Raw genomic sequence first — 24,759 nt, 5'->3', positions numbered from 1 at the left:
CCTACTGTTCAGACACTGCCTAGATATCGGGTCTCTAGTTGTCTCTTGCCTGCTGCCAGCTCATCTGGACTCTGGACTCCATCTGCCTGCTGGATGGGGTTGTGCTAACTGCAGCCACTCAGCTGCTGGCCGGCACTGACTTCTGCTTTCTCTGCCCTAAAAGGCAGGACTCAGTCTGCATTCTCCGCTGGGATTTTGTAAGAGGCTTTCTAATGAAGGAGCAAGGGCTAAGGGAACCAAAAAGGGGCACCAAGGCACCCAAGGACTAGCAACAGCAGAAAGCCTTCCATACCCTGAGGCTTAAAAGGGACTAGAGCTGGATTAAAAACTAGAACCATCGGTTGGACCCTCGTGCTAGGATCTGTAGTCACAAAAATTCGCAGCCACTGCCAGGACTGCAGTCCAGCAGAGAGGAAAAATTCTCTGATCTTTCTCTCCACCTGCCAGGGTTTTGCCCGTTAACTCCCATTGGAAACTGGTGATGGAGGTTGGGGGTCAGCCTCCCAGGCTAAGAGCAGAGAATGAATCAGAGGTGAAAAGAGAGAGGAACCTGCATGTATACCTTTCCCTGCAATAACTAACTTCTAGTGTTCCTTCTCAGACATTCAGTAGTCAGTAGACTCCTCTGGTCTGACCAGATTCCTCTTCCTGGCTGGTCCTTCCCTCTCCCTTTCTGTTGCCACTCCCCACGTCTTTGTATATGATGCTCCCTCTGCTTGAAATGTTTTTCCTTCCACTCCAGTCCACTTTCTGTATGGACAGCTCCCCTTCATCTTTAAATCCAAGCTGAAACACACTTTTCCCAATAGACCTTCTCTGATTCCCTTCCTCCACCAAAAGTTATCCACACTCTGCTACCCATACACGTTGTTCCTGTGCTAATCATGTCACATATTCAGTCTAATTTAATTCAACAAGTAGTACTGAATGCTTGCTATGTGTCAGGCATTCTTCTTGGTGCTTGAGATGTATCTGAAGAGATAGCTAAATAAAACACAATCACTGCCATTGTGAAACTAATATTTATTAAGGGGGAGCAAACTTAAATAATGTTTTTAGAATATTAGGAGGTGGTGCGTGCTATGGGGAAAAAAAAGAGGTAAAGAAGAGTATGGGAAGTTGGAGAGCTGAGCGGTGCCGTTGGGAGTTGCAATTATAAATAAGATGACCAACTTAGGCATCATTAGGAAAGTGAAATTTGAGCAAAGAGTTGAAGATGGCAAGGAATTAGCTCTGCAGATTTCTGAAAGAAGAAGGAACTCCAGGACAAAGGACCTGAGACTGGAGCCTGTCTGACTTTTACTGTCTGCGAATCAGTAAAGAGGCCAGAATGGCTAAAATGGAATATAAGCAGGATTTTTTTTTTCCTTGTCTGCCTCCACCATTTGTTTAATCTCCTCGAGGTATCTATGTTCCCAGTACTCCGCTCTGTATCCAGCACAGTGACCTCTGTAAATGTTGATTCATTTGAATATTCTCGGTAATGACAGTTTGCTAGACCCAGGGCCTTAGACCCTGACTAGAACCATTAAAACCTCTCTAATCCTGACTCCTATCCTTACTCAGCCCCAGACCACCTTTCCCATAATTTCCTCATTTGACTGCAGGAGCTCATTCTCAGTGGGAGATTCCCTCTGTTGTGTAGGATGGATGGATTGTAGCTATCTTCCAAGTCTGGTTTCTCCATGAACAGATGTCTAAAATCTCCTTCACTCTCCCAGAGAACCAGAAAGCTACTGTTTCCTGTCACAAGCATATTCTACACCACATCTCTCAATGCCTTCTGAGTACCACGAGGTGAGGTTTATTTATTCTCTTATCTAGACTCGAATGCATTTCCAGAATTTCATAAGACTAGCCCTGTACACTGTTGACATCCCTATGGTAGTATAGGTTTTGAAGACAAGAAGGGTTAGGATCAAATTTAGACCCTCACTAACTGTGTGTTCTTAGGCAAGTTGTTTAAAGTCTATGAGCTTCTTTCCTCCTTATAAAATGATTCCTAACCAGTAGATTTAGGAGGATTAAATGAGGTAATTAAAGTAAAGCATTTATTCCTGTACCTGGTAAAAGCAGAATCGCAGTAAATATTCCTTTCCTTTCCATAACTATGAGTATCTCTGTAACTAATACCCACCTACCCCAAAGTCTTTGCACCCAGCAATAACCTTTGATTCAATATACTTTCTTTTGATATTGATTTGTGTTCCTGTCTTGTCACATTTTCTGGATTGCTGACACTTGCTCACACCTCCCCATACTGCCTGAACTACTTAAATTCTTACTTGCAACCTGTTCCTGATTTCTGATAACTGCAAATGTCTTCATCTCCAGACAGCTGACCTAGAATGTAGGTGAATGTACCAACTTCTACTTGAGGACTTTTTTTATCCCGCCAGTCTGACTCTAAACTGAAGATTCAGATGATTTAGGAAGAAGTGTTTCTCCCTGGAGGTAGAACCAGGTTTAGATTAAATAATTCTTGTTGAAGTTTAGGATTTGTGAATGAGGAATCAAGTTCTATCTAGATTTCTTTTTGCATTTTCTTCAAAACTGACTTCTATAGGGGTAGCTTTTTAAAGGATATTGTTCTTTCATAAATAGTTCTTTAAATGTGCTTTTTAAAAGTATACTGTTCTTGCACAAATAGTTCTTTTTAATATAATCTAAAAATTATTATTGACTCAAGTACTTTAGTTCATTCAAGGGGGTCAAATGTAAATAACATTAAAAAATTCAAACATACTTCTTGCCAAGACTTGCTGACCAGTATATAAGATTTTCAATTTTGCTTTTCTTGTCATAGTACTTGTTCTTCTTTCTTCATCTCCTTTAAGAGCAAATAATTTCCTAAATGGTTATCATATAAAACAAAGTAACATCATTAAAGTGAGGTCACCAAAGCATCTCATTAGCTTCAAATAGATCTATGCCTCTTCAAAACACCACATTTTGTACCCATATGTTGACAGATGGCAAGCAGTACTATGCTGAACATCAGCAATTAGAGCAATTGGATCAACCACTCAGGATAATCAAGCAGAAAACAAATGAGAAATAGTTGGTTGGCTTGTGGTATTTCATTTTGCAGTTTTCCAGGCACTGTGAAGGGTGAGTCCCTACAAATTCTCCCCAATAGTCTAGCACATGAAAATGCTCCTTTGTTTTTAGAGACCACTCCACTCTGTTAACTAAACCAGTCTTGGAATTTGCCTCTACTCACACCTTTGCAAAAATAAAGTCAATATTCCTACATCATTCAGGTTCTAAAGGCATCTTGGCATGAAGTAGCCAAGTAAGTTAAACTGGTGTTTCTCAACATTTTCCCCATGTCTGCACTGATGAGGAACATGGTACACTCACATTAGCACCAGCAAGTGCTTAGAATAGTAGCATGTATGCGTGGTTTGAAAACTCCCTCTGATGAATCTGATAGATCATGCTAACCATCCTCCATCTCCTAACTGAGATCACAAACGTATGCAAGGTTGTGAGGTATTTTGTTGAATAGTAAATCTTCTTAGAAATCACCATAAGTAAAAAGTACAATTCACCGTGTACCTAAGTCACAGCAATACCAGGCAAAATAAACCTAGGTTTTAAGAACTGTCAGCCTAATTTGTTCTTCTATGCCATGGGTTCAGTAGCTAAATCTCCCTTTGTGGATTAAGGAGAACACTTGGCCCTCTGAATTGCACTATGTCACAGCCAGTTTACTGAATCCTCAGGGATATATTCAGAGGCGTATCATTAAAACATTTTTCCTTTATCTGAAGGAAACAGTCTTTTAGCAAATCAAAATATGTTTTGTGAAATGGAAAACATTCACTATCTCAGAGAAATCATATCCAGGTTTCAGTCTTACTATCTGATCTAGGTTATGACACCTTTTACTCTCTCTTCTTTTGCTGTTCCATTAAGATTTTCCGAGGCCCTATGAAATCCAGTTTCATTATTTTGGACCCTACTTAAAAATAACATTGCTATTACTTTCTTTGACTTTGTCCCAGGGAAAAAAATAATATCATTCTTCTCCTTTCTGCTGTTTTTACCTACTTGGTGATATTGTTAAGTACAGTCTCTATTAATGAAAAGTTTATTCTGAGATGATGTGTGAAACACTCTAAATAAAAACAAAACATGGGGCTTCCCTGGTGGTGCAGTGGTTCAGAATCTGCCTGCTAATGCAGGGGACACGGGTTCGAGCCCTGGGCTGGGAGGATCCCACATGCCACGGAGCGACTAGGCCCGTGAGCCACAACTACTGAGCCTGCGTGGCTGGAGCCTGTGCTCCACAGCAAGAGAGGCCACAATAGTGAGAGCCCTGCGCACTGCGATGAGGAGTGGCCCCCGCTTGCCACAACTAGAGAAAGCCCTCGCACAGAAACAAAGACCCAACACAGCAAAAATAAATAAATAAATAAATTAATAAACTCCTACCCCCAACATCTTCAAAAAACAAACAAACAAACAAACAAAACAAAACAAATCAATAACTATGATGTATTGAGCATGTACTATAGGTTTACAACTATGCTAGGTATTACACGGCTCTGATAATAAAAGAAAGTTTTGGCCACTGGAGTTTTATAAAGGGATCAGAAGTCAGATGATAATATTCTGAAATTTTTCACTTTCAAAACAGTCATCCAAAAATTCCTTTGTCTTTCAACTGCTGACCAGCATTGCCACAATTTTCTTAAATCCCCTGTAAGTGCTTTTAATCTAACTACTACAATGTTTCATTCTATCGTTTTAGTGAAGATTACTAATTAGTAATTGACAAATAAGTTTTGTTAGTTGTTTGATGGTTTCTCTGTACACAATATTACCATGTTACAGCTGAAGAAAAGTCCTGTGATATGGTTAGACAGATTGGATTGGAAAATAACAATATAGGTACTTCCTCTGTCAATAACTGAGTTTAGCTTTGTTTGCATTTGTGAAGGAGTCATTTTTATGCTTTTAATTTCATTAGAACACTGAAGATCTGGCATGGTTTTTTTAATGGAACTTATTTCAATAAATCAGTTTTGCCTGGATCCTTATAAATATCTGCCCTTGAATAGGAACATAAAGTAAGGTATGGATTCTTGAGCATCTCACCCACTTTTTGTCTTATTTTAGATGTTTGGTTCATGACATTACTTTAGTTTTCTTCCATTCCTGAATCAATGGCCCTTTGATGCTTAAGAATGAATACAGCTCTATCCTTGAGACAATTTTTCAGGGAATAAAATACATATTAATCTTTCTGTCTTTCAATACCAAATGTATGCAATCTGAGAGTTCCAGAAGAAAAATATTATCTCATTTTACTGATAATTACTGCATTCTTTTTAAAAGAATCTATCACATAAAACATAGTCAAAAATCAAACTTGCACAATTACAAAAGAGAAGGGACATATTTATGAATCCAGGGAACAAAGTTTGACACCCTTGTATAAACACCAGGAAAGTTTGGTCTTCCACATCCATGTCCCCAGCTAACAATGCCAGTCAAAATCCATTTTCCATCACTTTTTCTTCGACAGGACAAAGGTCCACCCGAATCTCCCTACACAAGAAGATAATGTAAGTAAAAAGCACATTTGTCCCATGATCATCAATTTTGCATTAAGATGTCTAATGAATTGTGAGCAAACTCCTACTCTGACAGGTTCTTGCTTGGCTAACTACTATGCAGTTTGGGGAAGTAACAAGAAATAATGTGAAACTTCTAATGTCATTTTAGAATTATTTTTCCTATAATTAAAAAGGTGCATTCATCATAAGAAACTAGATTCTTTAGGCCAAAAGTGACATTAGAAGATTCTTGCAGAGGAAACAATTCTCACATACCTCTAAAAAAATAACAAACCTCAATAGTAGTAATAATGACAATAATAATAATAGCTAACATTTATTTAGTGCTGGTATGTGCTAATCACAGTTTTGGGTCATTTAATCCTCACAGTAACCTTTTGAGGCATGGTTATCTTGGAAGGTAGGTACACTTCTACCTCTGGGCCATGCAACTTTAGTGTTGGCTCATGGCCCTGAAGAAGAAAGAAAAGGAGACCCTGTTTAGTGAGCCAGGTCCAATTACGAAACCCCAAGGATCACTGGCTGATAGTTATCACAGAGAAATCACCCTCACTTGAGAGTCCTTTCTGACATCTTAACTCCAAAAGCAAAGGCTGAAATAATTCAATGTTTAAACAGAATTCCTACAGTGCTCATTATTTAAAGTATAACATCTGGATTTTTATTTTCTTATTTTGGAGCATACCTGAAGCTACACCTTACTCAGAGGCAAAGATAAAAAAAGCATTCCGAATGTGTCCCTGGATGCCACCCCTACAATTCTAAACCTGATTAGGTGAATTCTAACTAGTAGGAGACTGAGATCTTTTTATTTTAACTGTTGCCACACCGACTCTACGAAGTCTAATTTAACCTCTAAACCCGGGTGGCTATGGGGAACAGGACTATATAACCGACTAGCTGCAGGAAGCACCCAAAATATAGTAGCTTTAGCATTAAGAGGTAAGGGTTCAAATCCCAGCTCAACTAGCTGTGTTACCTTGGGTAATTTACTTAGGCTCTCTGTGCCCCAGTTTCCTCTTCTATAAAATGGGGATGAAAAATAATTTGAATGAATTTATGTAAAGGACCTAGTACAGTGCTTGCCACAAAATAGGAGCTTAGAAGATAGAAGTCACTACAGTATTATAATAAGATGATTTTTAAGGTTATGTAAAGATGCGGGAACAGCTCCCCTGCCCTCCTCATTCTCTAAATCACCTGTTCACTTTTTGGCAATCAAATAGATATCTGCATACATTGGAATCTGAGGCTCATAGAAATGTCCCCCCAAAGGTGACCTTCAACTTCACCACTGTCAGGAGGCCTATCCAGAGGCATAAAAATGAGTGTCCCTGTCACCTCTCCCACTCCGCTTTCCTTTCCCCCAGCCTATGCGTTAAAGGAGTAAGTAAATAAAACACTGTTTCTTTAGAAGGTACATGGCCACTGCTAAGAAATAGGTAGTGATCCTAAAACACTGTGTGTGTGCGTTCCGCTTTGTTTTTTAGTTTTTCGTTATAAGAAAATCATGGCAGAATGATAAATGCTGACTTCATTCCCTAATTGTTGGAGGAAAATACATGGTGACTAGAAAATGAGTTTTACAGATCCAATTACTATTTAGTCACCTTTTCCTGATCTCAGACAATTGGATTTTAATTAATATATGAATGAAGGTAGGCCCCTGCCCGAGTTATTGCCCAGTGTTGTATAGATTAAACATGAAAGCATCTATGGAAAGTACACCATGTTAAGCAAGGGAAATGTAAGATGACTTACCCTGCAAGCATCTTTCTTGCCTGACATGACGCCCGCACAGAGCATCCTCGAAGTGATGATCCCATAGGTGGAAACACAGAGGGTTTGGTCAATGAGCTCTACCTCTGCTTGCTGCAAAACAGGGGAGCCTTTATTGTCTGGAAAACACATAGAAGTAGAAATCACAGTAATGATTACACTTACTTTATTAGACAATTTTCTCATTTTCTCCTTTTACCCTCATAACAATTTTTTAGGTAAATTCTATTATGATAACCATTTTTCTGATGAAGAAATGGAGGCTTAAGAGGATAAAGGACTTAACCAGTGGCACAAGAATAGCGAGTAACAGAGCAGGATCCAGATCCAAGGCCTGACTCGACCATCTGAGCTACTGTGCCATACTCCTTCACCAAGTACCTCCTGCCTTCAGGACTGTGAATCAGCAACAGTTATTACCAATGCTCACTGGTCAGGAAGACCCCTTAAGTGGAGCATGATAACTGACACATGGGAGTATCCTAGGAACCATAAAAACATAATACTGTGGATATAGCCCTTTCACTTCCTTTTCTAACCTATGTAGCTAAGATGATTCAGAAAAATAAACACTCACACACTCATGCTTGTAAAGAAAATGTCCCATGATATGGTGGTTGAATAGACTCTTTCCTCTTGTGATATATGATGATGTCCTGAGCACAGTCCTGATAGGTTATAGGTGTTCGAGCAGTGATCTGCCTTCCCTCAGGAGGGCCAAACAGGTGGTGAATTTCATGATTTCAATAACTAAATGTAGGCAGTTAGCACTGGAGAAGCTGCCCATAGTGAATCTTTAGAGAGTGTCAAAGCAAGGCCAAGACTTACAGAAAATGTATCTAAGCCCTTGGAAATGACTGCAAGGGAATCCAAGATGACTGGGAGATCAAGGGAAAGCATTAGCTCTAACCTTTGGATTAAAACTTTGGATTCCTCTCCATACTGTGTATTTAGAATCCTAGGCCATAAAAACCTTGGCAGGACAGATGTAGGAACTTCCCTACCATAAAGTCTGACCTTTGTGCATATGAAAAAGGATGCCCCCTCTGGGTGGAAGAATTGTAAAAAGGCATCCCCTCTGCGTGGATCAATTCTAGGCTGATTTAACCCCTTATGCCTGAATCTGCAGTCTGGTAAGCTAAGGGCAGGCTGGATTTCAGCCCTCACTCTCATTCATTTGGCCAGTTAGTTGCCCTTGTAAAGGACATACTCGTATCATCCTCCAGACAACTGTCTATGAATTGACACAGTAAGGTGTGTGTGTTTGTGTGTGACAGAGTATCCTTCTCTTCTTTATGAAAATGAGTCAATTTTTTTGGATGAAAGGGAACTAGCAAACCCCTCTGAGTTTGCAAAGGGCCCATACTATCTATCCAGCCCTGCCTTGCTCAAAGAGCTTCCCTTAAGAAGTGGGTCCTGCTTCTTTTTGAGGCAAGGGGAAAGCATCATAAAACAAGAATTATAATACTCTCCTCCATTCCACCTCTCAGAGTTTTTAGAAGGCTCCATGAGATCATATACAAAAACCCTCTCCATGAACCCTAAAGCACTACACCAACACGAGTTACTATGATCTGGAGAGGAGGGCATGGTGTTCACTGACATACACACCTGCTTCATGCCTTCGCCCCCAGCCGGTCACCCAGCACTTCTCTCCACTGCGCACTTTCTGGCCAGCAGGAGGAATGCATATTGGCTGAATGAGCTGTTTCAGGGTCTCAGGCCAGGCGACACTGAGCTGTAGCAACGCAATATCATAGTCAAAGGTCTGGCTGTTATAGTACTCATGGACCACAATTCTTCTCACTGGGGAGACGAACTTGGCATTCCCCTGCACGTACATGCCAAGGTGAGCAGTCCATGGTGTGGGGTCGGAGAGTCTGGTACAAAAAGAATGAAGCACAGAGTCAGAGGCCTGAAGAACCAGACATGGTTTGGAAAAGAGCACTCCACAGAGGGAGGAGGGCTGCAGGAAGGGAGGTCTGACTTTCAATCCCTATCCTAGACGTTGCCTCTGTCCATGGGCATGGCAAGGAACACAACTTCTCTGAGCCTCCCTTGTCCCCTTAGTAAAACCAAAGATGGAGTAAGGTAGAGCAGGGCTGGTGGATGATAGTTAAGTTCTAGAAAATTTCCTCAACCACACTCTAAGGACCTGCTGGCAATTTTCTTGCCACCAGTATTTCAGGAATCACACACAGGTCAAGATTGGTAGTGACTGGAATTCATTTGTTACCTTCTCCCTATTCAAGCTGACAGTGGTATTTGATGGAGACAGACAGGGCCAGTAAGACGGTGGTCTGGGGATCCTTTTACCAAATTCAAATGATATGAATAGCAAAATAGATTAGAAATCAAAGTATTCCCAGCAGGAATGTAAGGAAACTTCTTCTTGAAAACTACCAGAAGCCTTAAAGATCACTGCTCTAACTGTTCAAACTTGACTATTCACAGGGTCCCACTCCCTATGAGCCCTTCCAGAATTCTAATCCTGACCCCAGTATCCTGGCATGAAGTCACCGAGGGTCTTGTAACCTCCACCTGAGGTTTCTGTCTCCATGGGTGTAGCAGCCTTGCTCTGGCGGGGTGAAGAGAATGTGGAAGCTTTGGAAGAAAAATAAGGACAGATCCCAAAGAGTGTGGCCCCTTATCTGCTTAGCTGACATCTCATGGGCAGCACTGGGGACCCAGGGGAGTATTGAGGGTCACATATTACTTGGAGCAGTTTCTTAGCATAAAAGACTAATGGTGGAACAGAAATGTAGCCGTTTTAGTCATTAACATGAATCCTGTAATTTCCAGGAGAAACAAATACTCTAATTGTATAAATTCATTGAAATACTCCACTTTAAAAAATTCTGAATGAGAAATGAATGGCATATTTTTGTACCTAAGCTCCAATAGATTCCAAATAAGGTTACTTTTTAGTTGTTTTCTGAGCTTTCTTTTCACCCTTAGCTGGGAGAGTGTCTGCCCCATAATAACCCCATTTAGTAATGGCAGACAGAGCCCTTCGGACGACAACCCTAATGGACTTTTTCATGATCCCCCCATGATATTGTGATTTATAATAAGAAATATATACTTGGTTTTCCTTCCATTTGGCATAGAGCTCCTAAAACCCTTGGAATTTCCTAAGTGATGAGAGGGGCAAATGTGTCTTTTGTTATGTTAATGAGGTTACTTTGGAACTGCAGCTAAGGCTGGGGGCTGGTCACCAGGAGAACCAACTATGTGATTGGAGGGTTAGAACTTTCAGTTACACTCCTGACCTCTAGGGAGGAATGAGGGGCTAGAGGTTGAATCCATGGCCAATGACCAATGATTTAATTAATCATGGCTCTGTAAGGAAGCTTCCATAAAATTCCAAAAGGACTGGGTTTGGAGAGCTTCCCGGTTGGTGAACGCATAGGGATTCGGAGAGAGTGATGCACACCAGGAAGGCATGGAAAATTCTGTACCCTTTCTCATACCTCGCCCTATGCATGCCTTCCATCAGACTGTTCCTGAGTTATATCTTATTATAATAAACTAGTAAGCCAACAAGTAAAATGTTTCTCTGACTTCTGTGAGCTGCTCTAGCAAATTAATAAAATCCAAGGAGGGGGTCATTAGAACCTCCACTCTATAACCAGTCAGTCAGAAGATCAGGTGACAACCTAGGCTTTGGATTGGCATCTGAATTAGGGGGAGAGGGGTAGTTTTGTAGCACTGAGCCCCTAAACTGTTTAATCTATCTGGGTAGACAAAGTCAGAATTGAGTTGAATTATAGGACACCCAGCTAATGTCAGAGAATTGCTTGGGACTGTGGGAATCCTCCCCACCTCTACACTGGAAATTGGATGCAGAATCGCTACCCTCACGCTCTAAATAGGGATACCTGTACCCCAGTAATCCCTTAATACCCGTTCTCCACACATTCCCATACTCTATGGTCTTCACACGTTCCCACAGAATTCCTTCTGACTTGAAAGCCCTATCCTATTTTCTCAGTCTGGTAAAAGCCTGTTCATTATTGATATTCCTTTGTGTTCTTCTCTTTATATCAATAATACCTAAAAAGAATGTTTGGCATACAATTGATGCCACAAAAACAAAACAAAATAAAAAACCACCAACTGAATGGATTGAATGTGTCCAACAGGGAGCTTCTTCCCACAACATGGGAGCAGGTGTATGGTCTGTGGTCTGTGGTCACTTCAGAGTAAGAATTGAGATGCCCTACCTGTTTCCATGGAAACAGTGGGCGGCCGAGAGAAGCCACTCCCTGGAGATGACTGAGGCTCCACAGTAGGCAGATCCAACAAAGTGGAGGCTGACTTGCCATGGCCAGCCCCCTTCCAGGGTGTCAGTGCCCCCGATGATGCGGTGGAGGGTGGAGGGACTCCTGCTGCAGCCTTTAGGAGAGGAAGGGTCACATGAATTAAAGGCAGACTTGGAAGAAAAACTGGAAATCCAGTCAAGTTTTGAGCTGGGTTGGGAACTGACTAACCAGATAAGCAATTTGAAATCCCCTGCTTATCTAGAGAGGCGAGATGGGGGTCTGTCTGAAACTAGCACCAACAAATCACTACCTCCCTCCTGAAAATAGGCCTTGACACAGAGTCTCTGTACAATAACACACATGAGGGGAGGAGGGGACCTATTAGTAACAGCTGTACTGATAAGAACAGGAGCCGTGGAGTTCAGGTTGTTAGGTAGAGAAAAAAGATTAGTTCCAAATGCAACAGAGTTGAGAAGAGTGTCCTTGAAGTTGTGCTGATTTGGGAGAGAATTTGTAAGTCCCAAACAAATGAAAACCTAGTTGGACTTACCTGGTGGCACAGTGATTAAGAATCTGCCTGCCAATGCAGGGGACACGGGTTCGAGCCCTGGTCCGGGAAGATCCCACATGCCGTGGAGCAACTAAGCCCGGGGAACCACAACTACTGAGCCTGTGCTCTAGAGCCCGTGAGCCACAACTACTGAGCCTGCGTGCTGCAACTACTGAAGCCCACGCGCCTAAAGCCCATGCTCTGCAACAAGAAACGCCACCTCAATAAGAAGCCTGCGCACCGCAACGAAGAGTAGCCCCCGTTCGCCGCAGCCAGAGGAAGCCCGCGCACAGCAATGAAGACCCAATGCAGCCAAAAGTAAAATAATTAATTAATTTAAAAAAAAAACCCTAGCTAAGAAAAACTAGTTATCAGAGCAATTATTTTCCAGTGTAAATAGTATTGATAAGGATACATAATTAACAAGTTGGCACATGGCCAATTAGAAACCACACAACTAATAATAACATAGGGTGGATTACTGTTCTCAGGTCATAGCTAAGAAACAAACCAGCACTTGACATTGATCACAACATAAGGCATAATTAACAAAGTCATCCATGGCATTCCAGTACCTATTTCCTTTCTCATAGGTTTTTTAGTTTAAGAGCTTATCCCTTGATTAGAGTTATTAGAAAGTGAAAGTTCTCAGTATAAACATCTAGTGCATGAATGCTTATTATCAAGAAAGAAGACAGACTCCACCCTAGAATTTTTAATTCTGAGAAACCATTTCAGATTCAGTTCACCAATGTTTACTATTCTTCCCTGGCCTGTGGCAACTTCTGCCTGGGGCATTACACCAAGAAGGGAATAAAAATGAGAAAACAGACCAACTGAGGAACAAATACAAAGGATCAGAAGGAACATGTTTCTACTCACTGCAGCCTTGCTCATCACTTCCATCTGGACAGTCCACAGTGCCATCACATTTTGCATTTTGTTTCCTAATGCAAATATCATTGCCACACTTAAAAGTTCTGTTGTTGCACGGAATACCTAAAAATGAGCAAAGGAGAAAGGATTTTTCCTACTCAGAGACAGATTTGAGTGAATGACACTGAATTCCGTCCACAACGGATGGCTTAGCCACAGGATCGGTGTTTGCTGCTCTGGGAAACATGGCAGAGGGAAATGAAGCGACCCCACACTGTCCCGTCCCTGCATCTCAGCAGAGCCACTGAAAGGAAGGCAGGCAGGTGCACTGGTTGAGAATCAACCCAATAGTCTCTCCTTTCTTCCACTGTAGGGGAGATGCCAAGCAGTTGGCCATATCGGTGGCTTAAGCCATGGCTTCTTTGCCATTACTTTACCTTGTTCTCCAAGAAAATTTCTGAGCAAAAATCAACACCATACTCAGTCCTTTTATACCATTGGGGGTGGGGGGGAATGGACAGATTTTGTGAATTACTGCACATTTGTTCACAACTCTGGCAGTGTGTGTTTTTGCAGGGGCCAGAATAGATCATACCCTATCACAGTATCTGTCAAATCCCCCTATATCCGATCCTCAGTTTCCTTGAGTCGTGAACAGCATTAGAAGCAAGTCAGCAAGGAAAATCTTCCAGAATTCACTCACACACACACACACACACACACACACACACACACACGCTCCACCCCCATTAGAGTGACCAACTCTTCCACTTTGTCTGGGCCCAGGAGGATTCCCTGGACCTGGGATTTTCCATGGGGAAACTGGGACAAGCCGATTGCCCTAACCCAAGAGAGATATTTTGATTTGGGCTTAGAAGAGTCTGGTTAGAAGAACAGCAAAGTGCAGAGGGCTCCTCCTCACTTTGAGTGCAATTCTGCTCATCCCGGCCATCCTCACAGTCCCTGAAGCCGTCGCAGACCAGAGGGCCGTGCTGCCTGAAGGAGCTGGAGTTGCAGGCAGGTCTAAGAGTCACTGGAAGGAGAACAGGCAGAAAGCTCGTGAGCCCGAGACATCAGTTGGGACTCCCTGATGACCAGCAGTGCCCCTCAGAATGTGCAAATGGTTAAGATGACTTAAACAAAACAAAACATGTGTTTTCTCAAAACTGGCACCTCCATGAGGAAAAGCAGATGTTTAAATTTTGGTGTAATTCTTAGCACTTTGAGTTTGTCAGATATGACTTTTGCTTGTGGAGAAATACATTAAACTCTGGTGGTTTGTTTCTTTAATTACAATTAAATGCATCATAAGATGTTAAGGAAAATAAAAATCATAAACTGTTATCTACATTGGACTTGTCTATCTTCCTAAACAAAGTGGAGTGTCCTGAGATTGGGGATTTTGTTTTACTCATCTCTGTTCTTCTGGCGCCTGATCAAATAGTAGGTGCTCACTAAAAGTTTGTAGACTAGATTAACGAATGTGAGATCTTAAAGAACAACAGACTTGTAGTCTATTGGTAAGGAAAACTCTCTTTAAAATTATTTTTCCCTGAGACATTCATTCCCTGAACTAGGAAATACCAGTGTAAATCTATTACAATTTTTCTTCTTTGGAATATTTTCGGGAATTGCCTTTAGACCAGTGACAGACACAATATAGTAGCAAGCACTCTTAGAAGGTATAATTCCTTAGACATTTCTGGTTTTTTGAAAAGTTATCATTTTTGTTATCTGCTCCTGTTTTTTCAGAGGTATGTCTTGTGAGGAGCAGGGGGGAGGACGTTGCTGCCCTGAAATAGTTCATTTATTTACTCTGAGAGTATCTAGTACCTAGGCAACTCCTAGAGAATAGCTCCCAACATGGCATGATGAGATATGATAATTACTAAAAAACAGTCCTTGTTACAAAGTAACAATAATCACTTTCATTTGGAGCATAATAGTAGGGAATAAAAATAACATAAAAAACAAAAGCAACCTCAATCACTATATAATGGTGTTTATTTTCTTAAGAAATAGAAGACCCTATAGATTTAAATTGTTAATGAAGCCTAAGTTAAGAGGGTTTTATTTTGTTTTGTCAATTAAAAAAAAGGGTGTAGAGTTACAGGTTATTTTTTTATGAACATAATTTTTCAGTTAGTTATATTAACTTTAATATTTCTCCAAAATATAGAAAGATTAAATAGCTTCATCATTGCAATTGTATTGGAATTAAACTCTGGATCTTTAGGAGAAAGGGTTGCCAGTGGTGTCATATGGTCCAGTGAACTACTCTCCCCATATTACTCCCTGAAACTGGAGATAGATTCAGGAATTATGTGCAAATAGTAATGAAAAACCAATACAGAGACTCTCTGCCCAAAATAAGAATATCCAAAACCCCACCACTTAGTTATTACCAATGTGATGTTGATGCAAACTATCCTGGTAAAAAAAAAAAAATCAATTCTTTTATTCTCAACACCTGTGCTCCATAAATGAGCATGCTGAAAGTGTTTACTTCTCTGCAGATTCTGAACTTCTTTCTAGAGGCAAGATCCGTGCTTTAAAGTAGGATTATGTTTCAGATTGTGGCTGATTGATCTACTAACCATCGATCCTCATTCTCTATGATAGTATTATGCATCCCCACCCTTGCCATGGCCCCAAAGTGTGCAGAATAAACTTCCCTGCCCCTTGACTATGGCCTCAGCTATTTGACCGATGGAATATGACACAAGTGATGATGTGCCAGCTCCAAGGCCAGGACTTAAGAGGAACCTTATATTCTTGGTCACCCCTCCTTTGCTTCTACCACTGCCAGGGCCAGGCCACTAGCTCAACAAGGAAAAGAACCATGAGGAGTAGAACCAACCCCAACCTGAGAAGAACCAAGCTCAGGAGGCTCCGGCTTAAAGCAGTGCCAACCAGCTGAGGCCAGCCTAGATTGGTCCTACCTGAGACAACACACAGACGAATGATCCAGAACAAATGATTGTCGTAAGCCACTGAGTTTGGGGGATAGTTTATTATGTGGCAATAGATAACAGCTACAAAAGACCCAGGATGTGCATCAGCAGCAACAGTGATCCTGACAAGCTATTTATTCCTAAGAAAGTCATAGTAAAAGCTTAAATACCCACCACAGAAGAGTTCATCACTTTCATCAAAGCAGTCATTTACTCCATCACAGCGCTGGGCCTGAGGGACACATAAACCGGAGGAGCATCTAAAAGATCCAACAGGACAGGCTAGAGACAATAAGACATAGGAAATCTGTGTGGGTCCCTAAAAGTCACCAGACCACATTAACAAAGAAATGTAAATTGTTAAGTGGCTGAGTGGCAACATAGAGGTAGTAATTATACAATTTCTCCATCAAAGCAAAGCTATAGCTAGTAATTGAAAGACCAGAAAGGACTATTTAAGAACAAAGAAATCAAACTAATCCACCAGAAGCTCTGAGTCAACATTGCAGGCAGGTCACATGTACAAATTCCTACACCTCCATCCTCGACTCAGCAACCTGGCTTTATCACAGACTTGAAGAAAGAGAAAGCTGGAAGACGCCTTTGAGTCCAGTAGGCTCAGGGTGCAGTCTTTAGAATCCCCGGGGAATTTAAATGGCCTTCTGGTGTTTCTGAATCCCCTATGACCAGATGCATTATTCTGATGGTCTGTGCCTTTAATTACATTTTCAAGGGATCTCTACGGCAAAATGTATTAGTAACCACTGATCTTAGAAGTTGGACCTAGAGAGATTAGTGACTGGTTTCAAAACTCAGGACTCCTAGGGCACTTCAACCAGGCTACTCATCAAAGATCCATTCCCTGGAATGGAATCTTTAATCCTGGGCTTATAGCTAAACATGATAGTAATAGTAAATCCTTTCTCTCTGCCGTGGTCTGAATATCTGTGTTCCCCAGCCCCCAAATTCATATGTTGAAATCCTAATGCCCAGGGTGATGGTAGGGGGAAGCAGGGCCTTCAGGAGGTGATAAGTGACGGAGGCAGAGCCCTCATGAATGGGATGAGTGCCTGCCTTTATAAAAGAGGCCGCACAGAGCGCTCTCACCCCTTCTGCCATGCGAGGGCACAACGAGAAGTCTGAGACCAGAAGGCGGCCCTCACTCGACCATGCCGGGCACCCTGATCTTGGACTTCCAGACTCTAGAACTGTGAGAAATAAATTTCTGTTCTTTATAAGCTACCTAGCCTGTGCTTCGTGCAAAAGAATGGGGAGGCTGCATGGTCAGGTCAACCACTAACTCAACGGCACATGATGGACAGCATGAGCTCCTAGGAAATATTCATGGTTTGAAATAAGAGTTAAAAATAAGATAGCTTGGGCTTCCCTGGTGGTGCAGTGGTTGAGAGTCCGCCTGCCGATGCAGGGGACACGGGTTCGTGCCCCGGTCTGGGAGAATCCCACATGCCGCGGAGCGGCTGGGCCCGTGAGCCATGGCCGCTGAGCCTGCACGTCCGGAGCCTGTGCTCCGCAACAGGAGAGGCCACAGCAGTGAGAGGCCCGCGTACAGCAAAAAAATAAAAAAAAGATAGCTTACTAGTTACCTGTATCATTGATGGGAATTATAATATTCTGATATTCAGAAGTGTAATAATTCTGAATCCAGAAGCAGGTATATTAGCATTGACAAAGTAGGAAGGGTCTAACTGAGCTTTCTCTCAGGACTTAACCTCATGGATTCCTAAGTGGTCAACTCTTATTTTCCCTCTTTTAAAATGGGTTGAGACACAATCACTGTTTCTCCAAGCACAGAGTGGCATCCCAGTGGCAGGAGAAGTGACTGTAGGTGGAATACAGACGAAAGTCTCCTCTTTGAATTGTCATATATTTTAATTTCTACTACCAAAAAATACAATTAGATTATTAAACCTCAGAGACTACTGTTTAAGACAAAAAAAACCAAAAAACAAAAACGGGTTGAGAATTTCCTGAGTCAGTATCTACTCTCTCCAGCACTAATGACTTCCTTCAGACATTGCCTTTTCTGCTGACCGCTTCCTGGCCACTGTTCCAGCAGTTCTCAGTGTGAAGTTCAACACTCTGCAGGCTGATATTTGGACTCTCCTTGAAAGACCAGTCCTTCTATGCATCAGAAGCCACAGTGAGTTGCAACTGCTGCCCTCCGATCCATCAAATGTTGGCGTAAACCTCATATTTACAAAAAATTATGGCCAGCAAGAAGAACAATGAATCAAGAAATTGTCCTATATTTCAGGAATAATGTAAGAAACTACTTTTCAATTGTAATAATGATATTATTTCTTCTATAATTTAAACTTCAGCATAATAAATACATAATTGTATGTAATATTTATCATATATTTTGTTCCTACTATATAGTTATTTAAATATTATTATAAAAGTATACTAGTCAATAGCAGAAATAAAGAAGGAGTTTTCATTCCTTAAATTCTCATCGTTTAGAGTCATAAAGTGTTAGCCTCTGTTTAACCCTTCATCATGGTTTTCTAAGGGGCTGATCCCCGGCTTACGTTGACTGATGTTGTAACTGCCATATTCCACCAAAAGTGGCTTGTCCGAAAGCCTTGAACTGCACTGAAGCTGAACGTGAACCAAGGAGTTGGGCACTCGGAAAATCGTCTGGTGATCCATGTAGGAGCCGCAGTACCTGAGGAGTAAGGGTAGGGGGACACACAGCATGAGGGCCTGTCAACTGCATTCCTGTCTTCTGTCATCAGCGAATTCACTGATACTTTGGTCATTTAAGCTTCATAAACGGAGATGCTTATGGTAGAGCTGATGGTAGTTATCCATCCTATGCTAAGTGATTGCCATTGAATCACTTCTGTCCCCTTGATTTTCTCCTCTGCTAAATAAAACAATAGCAGTACTGCCAACTATCTATTACCTGTTGCTTTCCTCACCAATACTTATAATTAGAAGAAATACGGGTTTAATTCTCCTACGCCTCTCTCTTCTTTGAACATAAATAACTGCCTAACAAAAAAAGAATTGCCTACTCTGGCCACAAATCTCTCTACAGGGCAGAGTGGAATCCATGAGCTCAGGTTGAAAACGTGCAGAGAATTCCAGCAACACTTAAAGCAAAAGACAACAATCTTTCAATCTAAATTGAACTCTGATATGCATTTCAGGGCTTGTCCTTGGCAAAATTTCAAAATAGTGATGTCCATCCGCAATATCCCCCTACCTTGGTTTTTCTTTTCATCACCTAGGAGAAAATGTCCCCCCTATTAGTTATCCTTGCATGAGCACTGCCGTTAGTGGAACATGAAGTATAATTACACTGGGGCCCATGGTGAGTTAGGCTTCTGCCTTGTGTGAGCAAGACTTTCCCAGGTGTCTATTGTGTTTCTCAAAGGGAAACAGTAGACACTAGGCTTGAAGGAGGACGTCCTCCACTGGAATCTGTGAATGCCCATCACTCCAGGTCCCCAAAGCATTTGGGAACCACACGTTTCATGGGTCAGATGTTGGCATTCAGTGTGAAGAGCACAGGGATAACCTATCATTTTACAGTTCAAAACATTCACGTATATTTCAGGACAAATCTTTGCAATTGGCTGAAGTTCAGGAGCTGATCGGCGGGTAGACCAGCCCCGGGGTTACGAGGAAGAGACAGCAGCTGCAGGTGGCCACCTGGCTAAGCAGAAGCCAGCATCTGAGAGGTGCCTGAAAGCCTAGTCAAGCTTTTGGGGCCAGAGTCTACTCTAGTTGGTCATCTTGTGATCAGAAGCCTGCATTCTAAAATCATGATGATTGTTATCTGTATCTCATAGTTTTTATTGGAATTCTCCATTAATATTTACTAGAGTTTTCTTGCAAAGATTAGCCTCACTTCGACATTAAAGAGGAGTTAAGAGGAAAGGGGTCAAGCATGAAACCATGCTTGGGCTGGAGTTTACAGGGGGACAGTATGTAATGGGGCATAGTGGAGGTTTATGAAATGAAAGTAAAATAAAGCGAGAGACTGGAGAAACCCAGCAAGTGTTAGTTTACGTGGGCAGACACGTGACAGGTAAGAAAACTGAGACATAAAGAGGTGAAGTAATTTGTTAAAGTCCAAATAGTAAGTAAGCAGAGGCAGCATTAGGACACAGTTCACCGGATACTAAACCCTAGCACTTTCTAACGCACCAACAGCCTTGCCCTCCGGAACTTTGCTGGACAAAAGCTTAGGAAGGCTGTCCATTTCTTCAGGTTTATATACTGCATTCTAGGTGCCCTGAGCACTCATACCCCACCCCTATGTTCTCTGAATTCAGGATCACTAGGCTTCCTGGTGTCAGCATTACTTTTTCTTCCTTCTCCATGACAGACCCAAAGCCTTTAGGCTAACCTTAGCAGCAAGGTGCCAGGAATTAGTTCAATTAGAGCCTTTCTAATGAAAAGGACTGATAATGGGAAGGGCTGGCATTTTAAATCCCATGGGTACAACTAGTATCAAAAGAATCAGATAGAATTTCAGCCAACCCACAAGACAAAATGAAGAGCTGGTCCTTCAGGGAAAGTATTTAGGGCAGAGAGCTTTCCTGGTATTTGCAGGAGGAAACTATTCATATTTTGGCAGCAATACATCATGGGTGGCAGGGGTTGTTACTTAGGGGGAAAAAGCATCTCATTTTCAAAGCACTGCTTTATTTTAAGCATACAAGCTTACAATAGATTTGTAAAGATTTGTTTTCTGGACCTCTAATTAAATACCAAAATGCAATATCTTTCAAGCCTTGGGGCACATTCCATAGTATTTATGCATCCAATGTCATTTCCTTAGCAATCCTATTAATCATATTAATCATAGCTAAGATGATCTGGTGTGTGGTAAGCATCATTTCATTGAATTCTTACCAAAAATCCCCACCTCATTACCTCATTTTACAGACTGACAAAGTGATTAAATAATTTGTCCTAGTTAATGTAGCTACTAAACAACAAGGCTGCAATTTGAACCTAGGTCTTCTGCCTCCTACTTAATAGACCCTTGATTCAAAAATACTCCCAAAAGGAGTACAAGCCACATGTTAATAATGGATCCAATAAAGCCATTAATTCAGGGAGATTCTATTCCAAGTCATTGATTCTAGGATCAATGACTATTTAGCAAGTCATCTAAGAGTCTAAATGAAATCAAAGAAGGTTGCTCAGGAAAATCATTTAGAAAGGGAAGGTTTCATTCATGGAATAGCTGTGAGCAAAGAATTAGCAGACAAGTCCCGAAGGCTAACTTCACAAGTTTCCTTAAAGTAAACTGAGAAGCTATTTGGCAAAGACAGGGCATCCTGTATTTTTTTTTTAATACAAGACCTATTATAACTTTAGAAGCAAGTAAACATAACAAGAGCTAAAGGATGAATTAAGGGAGAGAGTAAGGACCTTCTAGATCAGTTCGGGAAGCCCAGGCGCCTAAATTTCTCTCAGCTTCTTTCTCCTACTGCACAGAATTGGCTAATGGTTTCTAGCTTTTGTAATCATCAGGACTTCTATTTATTATTTTCCTCCATGGCTGCAATGGTTTTTCTGACAATTATTTTTGTAAAGTAGGGAGCGTGTACATCCATAGCCCAACAGCACAGAGCAGTGATAGAAACAGGGACTTGGGAGCCATAAGGACTTGAATCCTGGGTTAACCTCTTATGAGCTGAGTGACCTTGAGCAAGTTATTTAACTCCTGTAGTCCTCAGTTCCCCGGTCTGTAAATAGTAAAGTGCAGACTCTCTGGGGGAAAGGAATCCAAGGCTTTGAACTCCTGGGTGAGGCTTTTCATTGGATTCTTCACATATGGAAACCACTTACATGTGCTCATTAATTTCCCACCATCCATGGTCACAGCCTTTCATACTCTTCTTGGTTATTGAATAATTATGGAATTTCAGTGCTATGCCGAGAGTTGATAGGGGAGTCTATAAAAAACAAACGTAAGTCAGAAAAATGACTCAGTTGAAGAATATGTTTCAGACTAAGATTTTGTTACTCAGAACGCATTCCTTGGGCTTGCTATTTTAAGGGCATTTTATTCACTGTGCCCTGTGGCCCTTGGTGGGGTAGACCAGTTCCCCTGAACAAACTGACCTGAAGAGGAGAGCACGACAGAGAGGGAAGTGAGCTGCGCCCCCAGCACACCCTGTGCTCAAGGAGCAGCTGTGACGCCCCAGTGTGATGAGCTGAGATAGATACATTAGATCACCTCTAGGTTTCAGTTTCCTCCAAGTAAGTGAGCTTAACTTTGAAAACACCCACTTGTTAGCAAGTTTACACACTTTCCTCCTTAGATGACAATAATGACAGTTTATTTAAGGCACTATTCTGATTCTTTAGGTAAAGGAGGAATGAATCAGCATCCTCTTCATATTAAACCTTGGTACTTCAGACATTTCTGAGTCAGCCCTATGTCTTCTTGGAAGAGATCAAACAAGAGAAGCAGCTACTTATGTGGTACGTGCACAAGTGAGCGCATACACACACCACACACTGACACGTACACACACGCAATGCAACTGGCCTTGTTGTGGCACTGTATGACATGCACATACATCACATCTGATATGCCATAATTTTTGTTTTAATTTTCACTTTAGCCCAGGAATTATTTAAGAGAGAGTTCTTACATTTCCAGGGAGCAGAATTTTGGCTTCCCTATTTTCAAGGTTTTAAATTCTACCTGAGTTAGATAACAGATTATTTATTGCAGTATAGCGTTTAATTTTTTAATTTACTAACAATTTTGTTGGGATCAAATTTATGAAGGCCCCAAGGTCATTTTTTTAAAAGGGTAATTTCTGTTTATATATATTACCAAACTCTTTATTTGTATGATTTAATACTCTTCCTAGCCTTATTTATTGTCCCTCACTGTCTCTGTCATGAGCCAAGAGAAAGGAAAATCTCTTATTGAAGCACTCTCCATTTCTCTTTGTACCTCATATAGGTTTTACGAGTATTAACGCTATATCCTTTGGTGCATAAATAATCGTAGTAATTAGATCGTTATGTGGATCACCCTCTTTATCACTGCAGACTGCCTTCCTTTTCCCACTGAATGCCGTAATTCCAGCATTGTCTGGCATTAAGGTTGTGATCCCTGCTTTCTGATTGTTTACATATGCCTAGTATGATATTGCCCATCCTTTTATTTTCAACTTTACAAAATCACTTTTTAAATTCATTTTGTCTTTTAAAAACAACATACATTTAAGTTTTAGGTAATACTTTGCAATTCAATCCTACTGCCTTATTCCTTTAACAGATGAATTTTGTCCATTGACTTTTATTGCTCTGACAGACATTTGGTTTTTCAGTTATGTCATCATATTTTATGTTATAGTTTCTTTGCTGTGTGGTGTGCTTCTTTCTAACTTGTGTTTAAATATAGTTCCCCTCCCACCTTAATCTACCTTTGAGAGGAAATGGATTGGGCACTTTATGACTGATTTAAACATAACAACATGGTTAGGCAGATAGTATGATTCCCATCTTATAGAAGAAGGAACCTAGACTAACCAAAGACAAGCAACTTTCCCAACACAGACCAGAAACTCAAACCAGTCCTGCATTTCTCTGAAGGCCTCCCTTTTCTCAGCACTGCCTGGAAACCCATGTCGGGAACCCCAGAGGAACAGGATTGTCTTTCATTCACCATAAGACTCACAAGGCTCATAAGAACACACATCACATTTTTTTCACTCTTGTCATTTGGTTATTTCTTCACATTAAAAAAAAGAAGATGTGAACTGAAAGATAGTAAATATATTTAAGGAATCAATTAAATTTTATAGCATGAGAACATATTCCAATGCAATCCTCCACAAAGAAGCTTGCTTAGGCATTTTCACTGAGTTCCAGAGCTCTGAAACAAAATGGATTTATATGCACCCCAAGCAAAAAGCCTCTCCACAGTGAAAGGAAATATGTCCCCTTGCACACTGATTCCACTGACACAGAATCATACACAATTCTACTTTCATGCTTAGATTGGCCAAGAGACTCTACTGATATTACCGTGCTTGATAAATGGATGGATGAGGTGCAGTTTCACGAAGTATTGCAAGCTATTTCAACAAATGAATGAGAAACGTGAAACTACTAAGTACGCTATTTCCCTCTATGTTCTGTACTCTCTGTTCCCACTGCCCAACGCTGTACCTTTGTTTTGGAAACTGTAACCAAGTAAGGAGAGGAATTCTTCTGATCTGGAACTGCTGTATTTAAATATCTCTCTAGTCAGTGATGGTAACAAAATGCAGGACATGCCTTACTTTCAGTAACCCCTAACTTGCCAGTGGTTGTGTACACGTGTATACACAAACAAGAACCCACCTCAGATGAGCACTGGAAAATTCTTTGGCAAATATGCTTGCCACAGAATCATGGAAGAGAGGCTCTCTTCTGGGGAATCCCATCTATTTCCTGTGTGACATGAGAAGGTGAACTTGCATGGCCCACAGTGATCCCTGCTTATGTCTGGTGGACCTAACTGGATGGTGCTGGGCTGATGACATCTGTGATAAAACAACTGAAGGGACTGCTTTACTTTTTCTTCTAAGACTCTAAAACAAAACTGATTATTTGGAAAACAAAAAGAAGGAAGAGAGAGGGAGATGAATGTTCAGATAAGTGAATGTTATGACAGATAGGGAAGCTGAACATCTTTAGGAGCCCAGAAAAGGAGAGGCTGCTGAATTTATTTATGGAGGGGGCATGATTCCTTT

The 24,759-nt window shown here is 41.2% G+C and overlaps 1 protein-coding gene across 3 annotated transcripts in view; it reads right to left on the bottom strand.

Annotated features, from left to right (window-relative positions):
- Positions 1–5,296: 5,296 nt before the first annotated feature.
- The window catches only part of TMPRSS7 (transmembrane serine protease 7), a 48,095-nt gene continuing 28,632 nt past the window's right edge, over positions 5,297–24,759 (bottom strand). For all 3 annotated transcript variants that reach the window (XM_081234086.1, XM_081234084.1, XM_081234085.1), the window contains 9 exons: positions 21,848–21,954; positions 18,565–18,701; positions 16,187–16,294; positions 13,981–14,091; positions 13,065–13,181; positions 11,594–11,765; positions 8,979–9,247; positions 7,350–7,486; positions 5,297–5,559 (listed from right to left, as the gene is read on the bottom strand). In XM_081234086.1, coding sequence (XP_081090212.1) covers positions 5,389–5,559; positions 7,350–7,486; positions 8,979–9,247; positions 11,594–11,765; positions 13,065–13,181; positions 13,981–14,091; positions 16,187–16,294; positions 18,565–18,701; positions 21,848–21,954 — 1,329 coding nt within the window. In that variant the 3' untranslated portion in view covers positions 5,297–5,388. The remainder of the gene's footprint in view (positions 5,560–7,349; positions 7,487–8,978; positions 9,248–11,593; positions 11,766–13,064; positions 13,182–13,980; positions 14,092–16,186; positions 16,295–18,564; positions 18,702–21,847; positions 21,955–24,759) is intronic.

The sequence above is a fragment of the Mesoplodon bidens genome (assembly GCF_964165515.1).
Source record: "Mesoplodon bidens genome assembly, chromosome: 5".
Lineage (NCBI taxonomy): Eukaryota > Metazoa > Chordata > Mammalia > Artiodactyla > Ziphiidae > Mesoplodon > Mesoplodon bidens.
The sequence above is the reverse complement of the archived record's forward strand: the minus strand, read 5'-3'. Positions and strand labels throughout refer to the sequence as shown.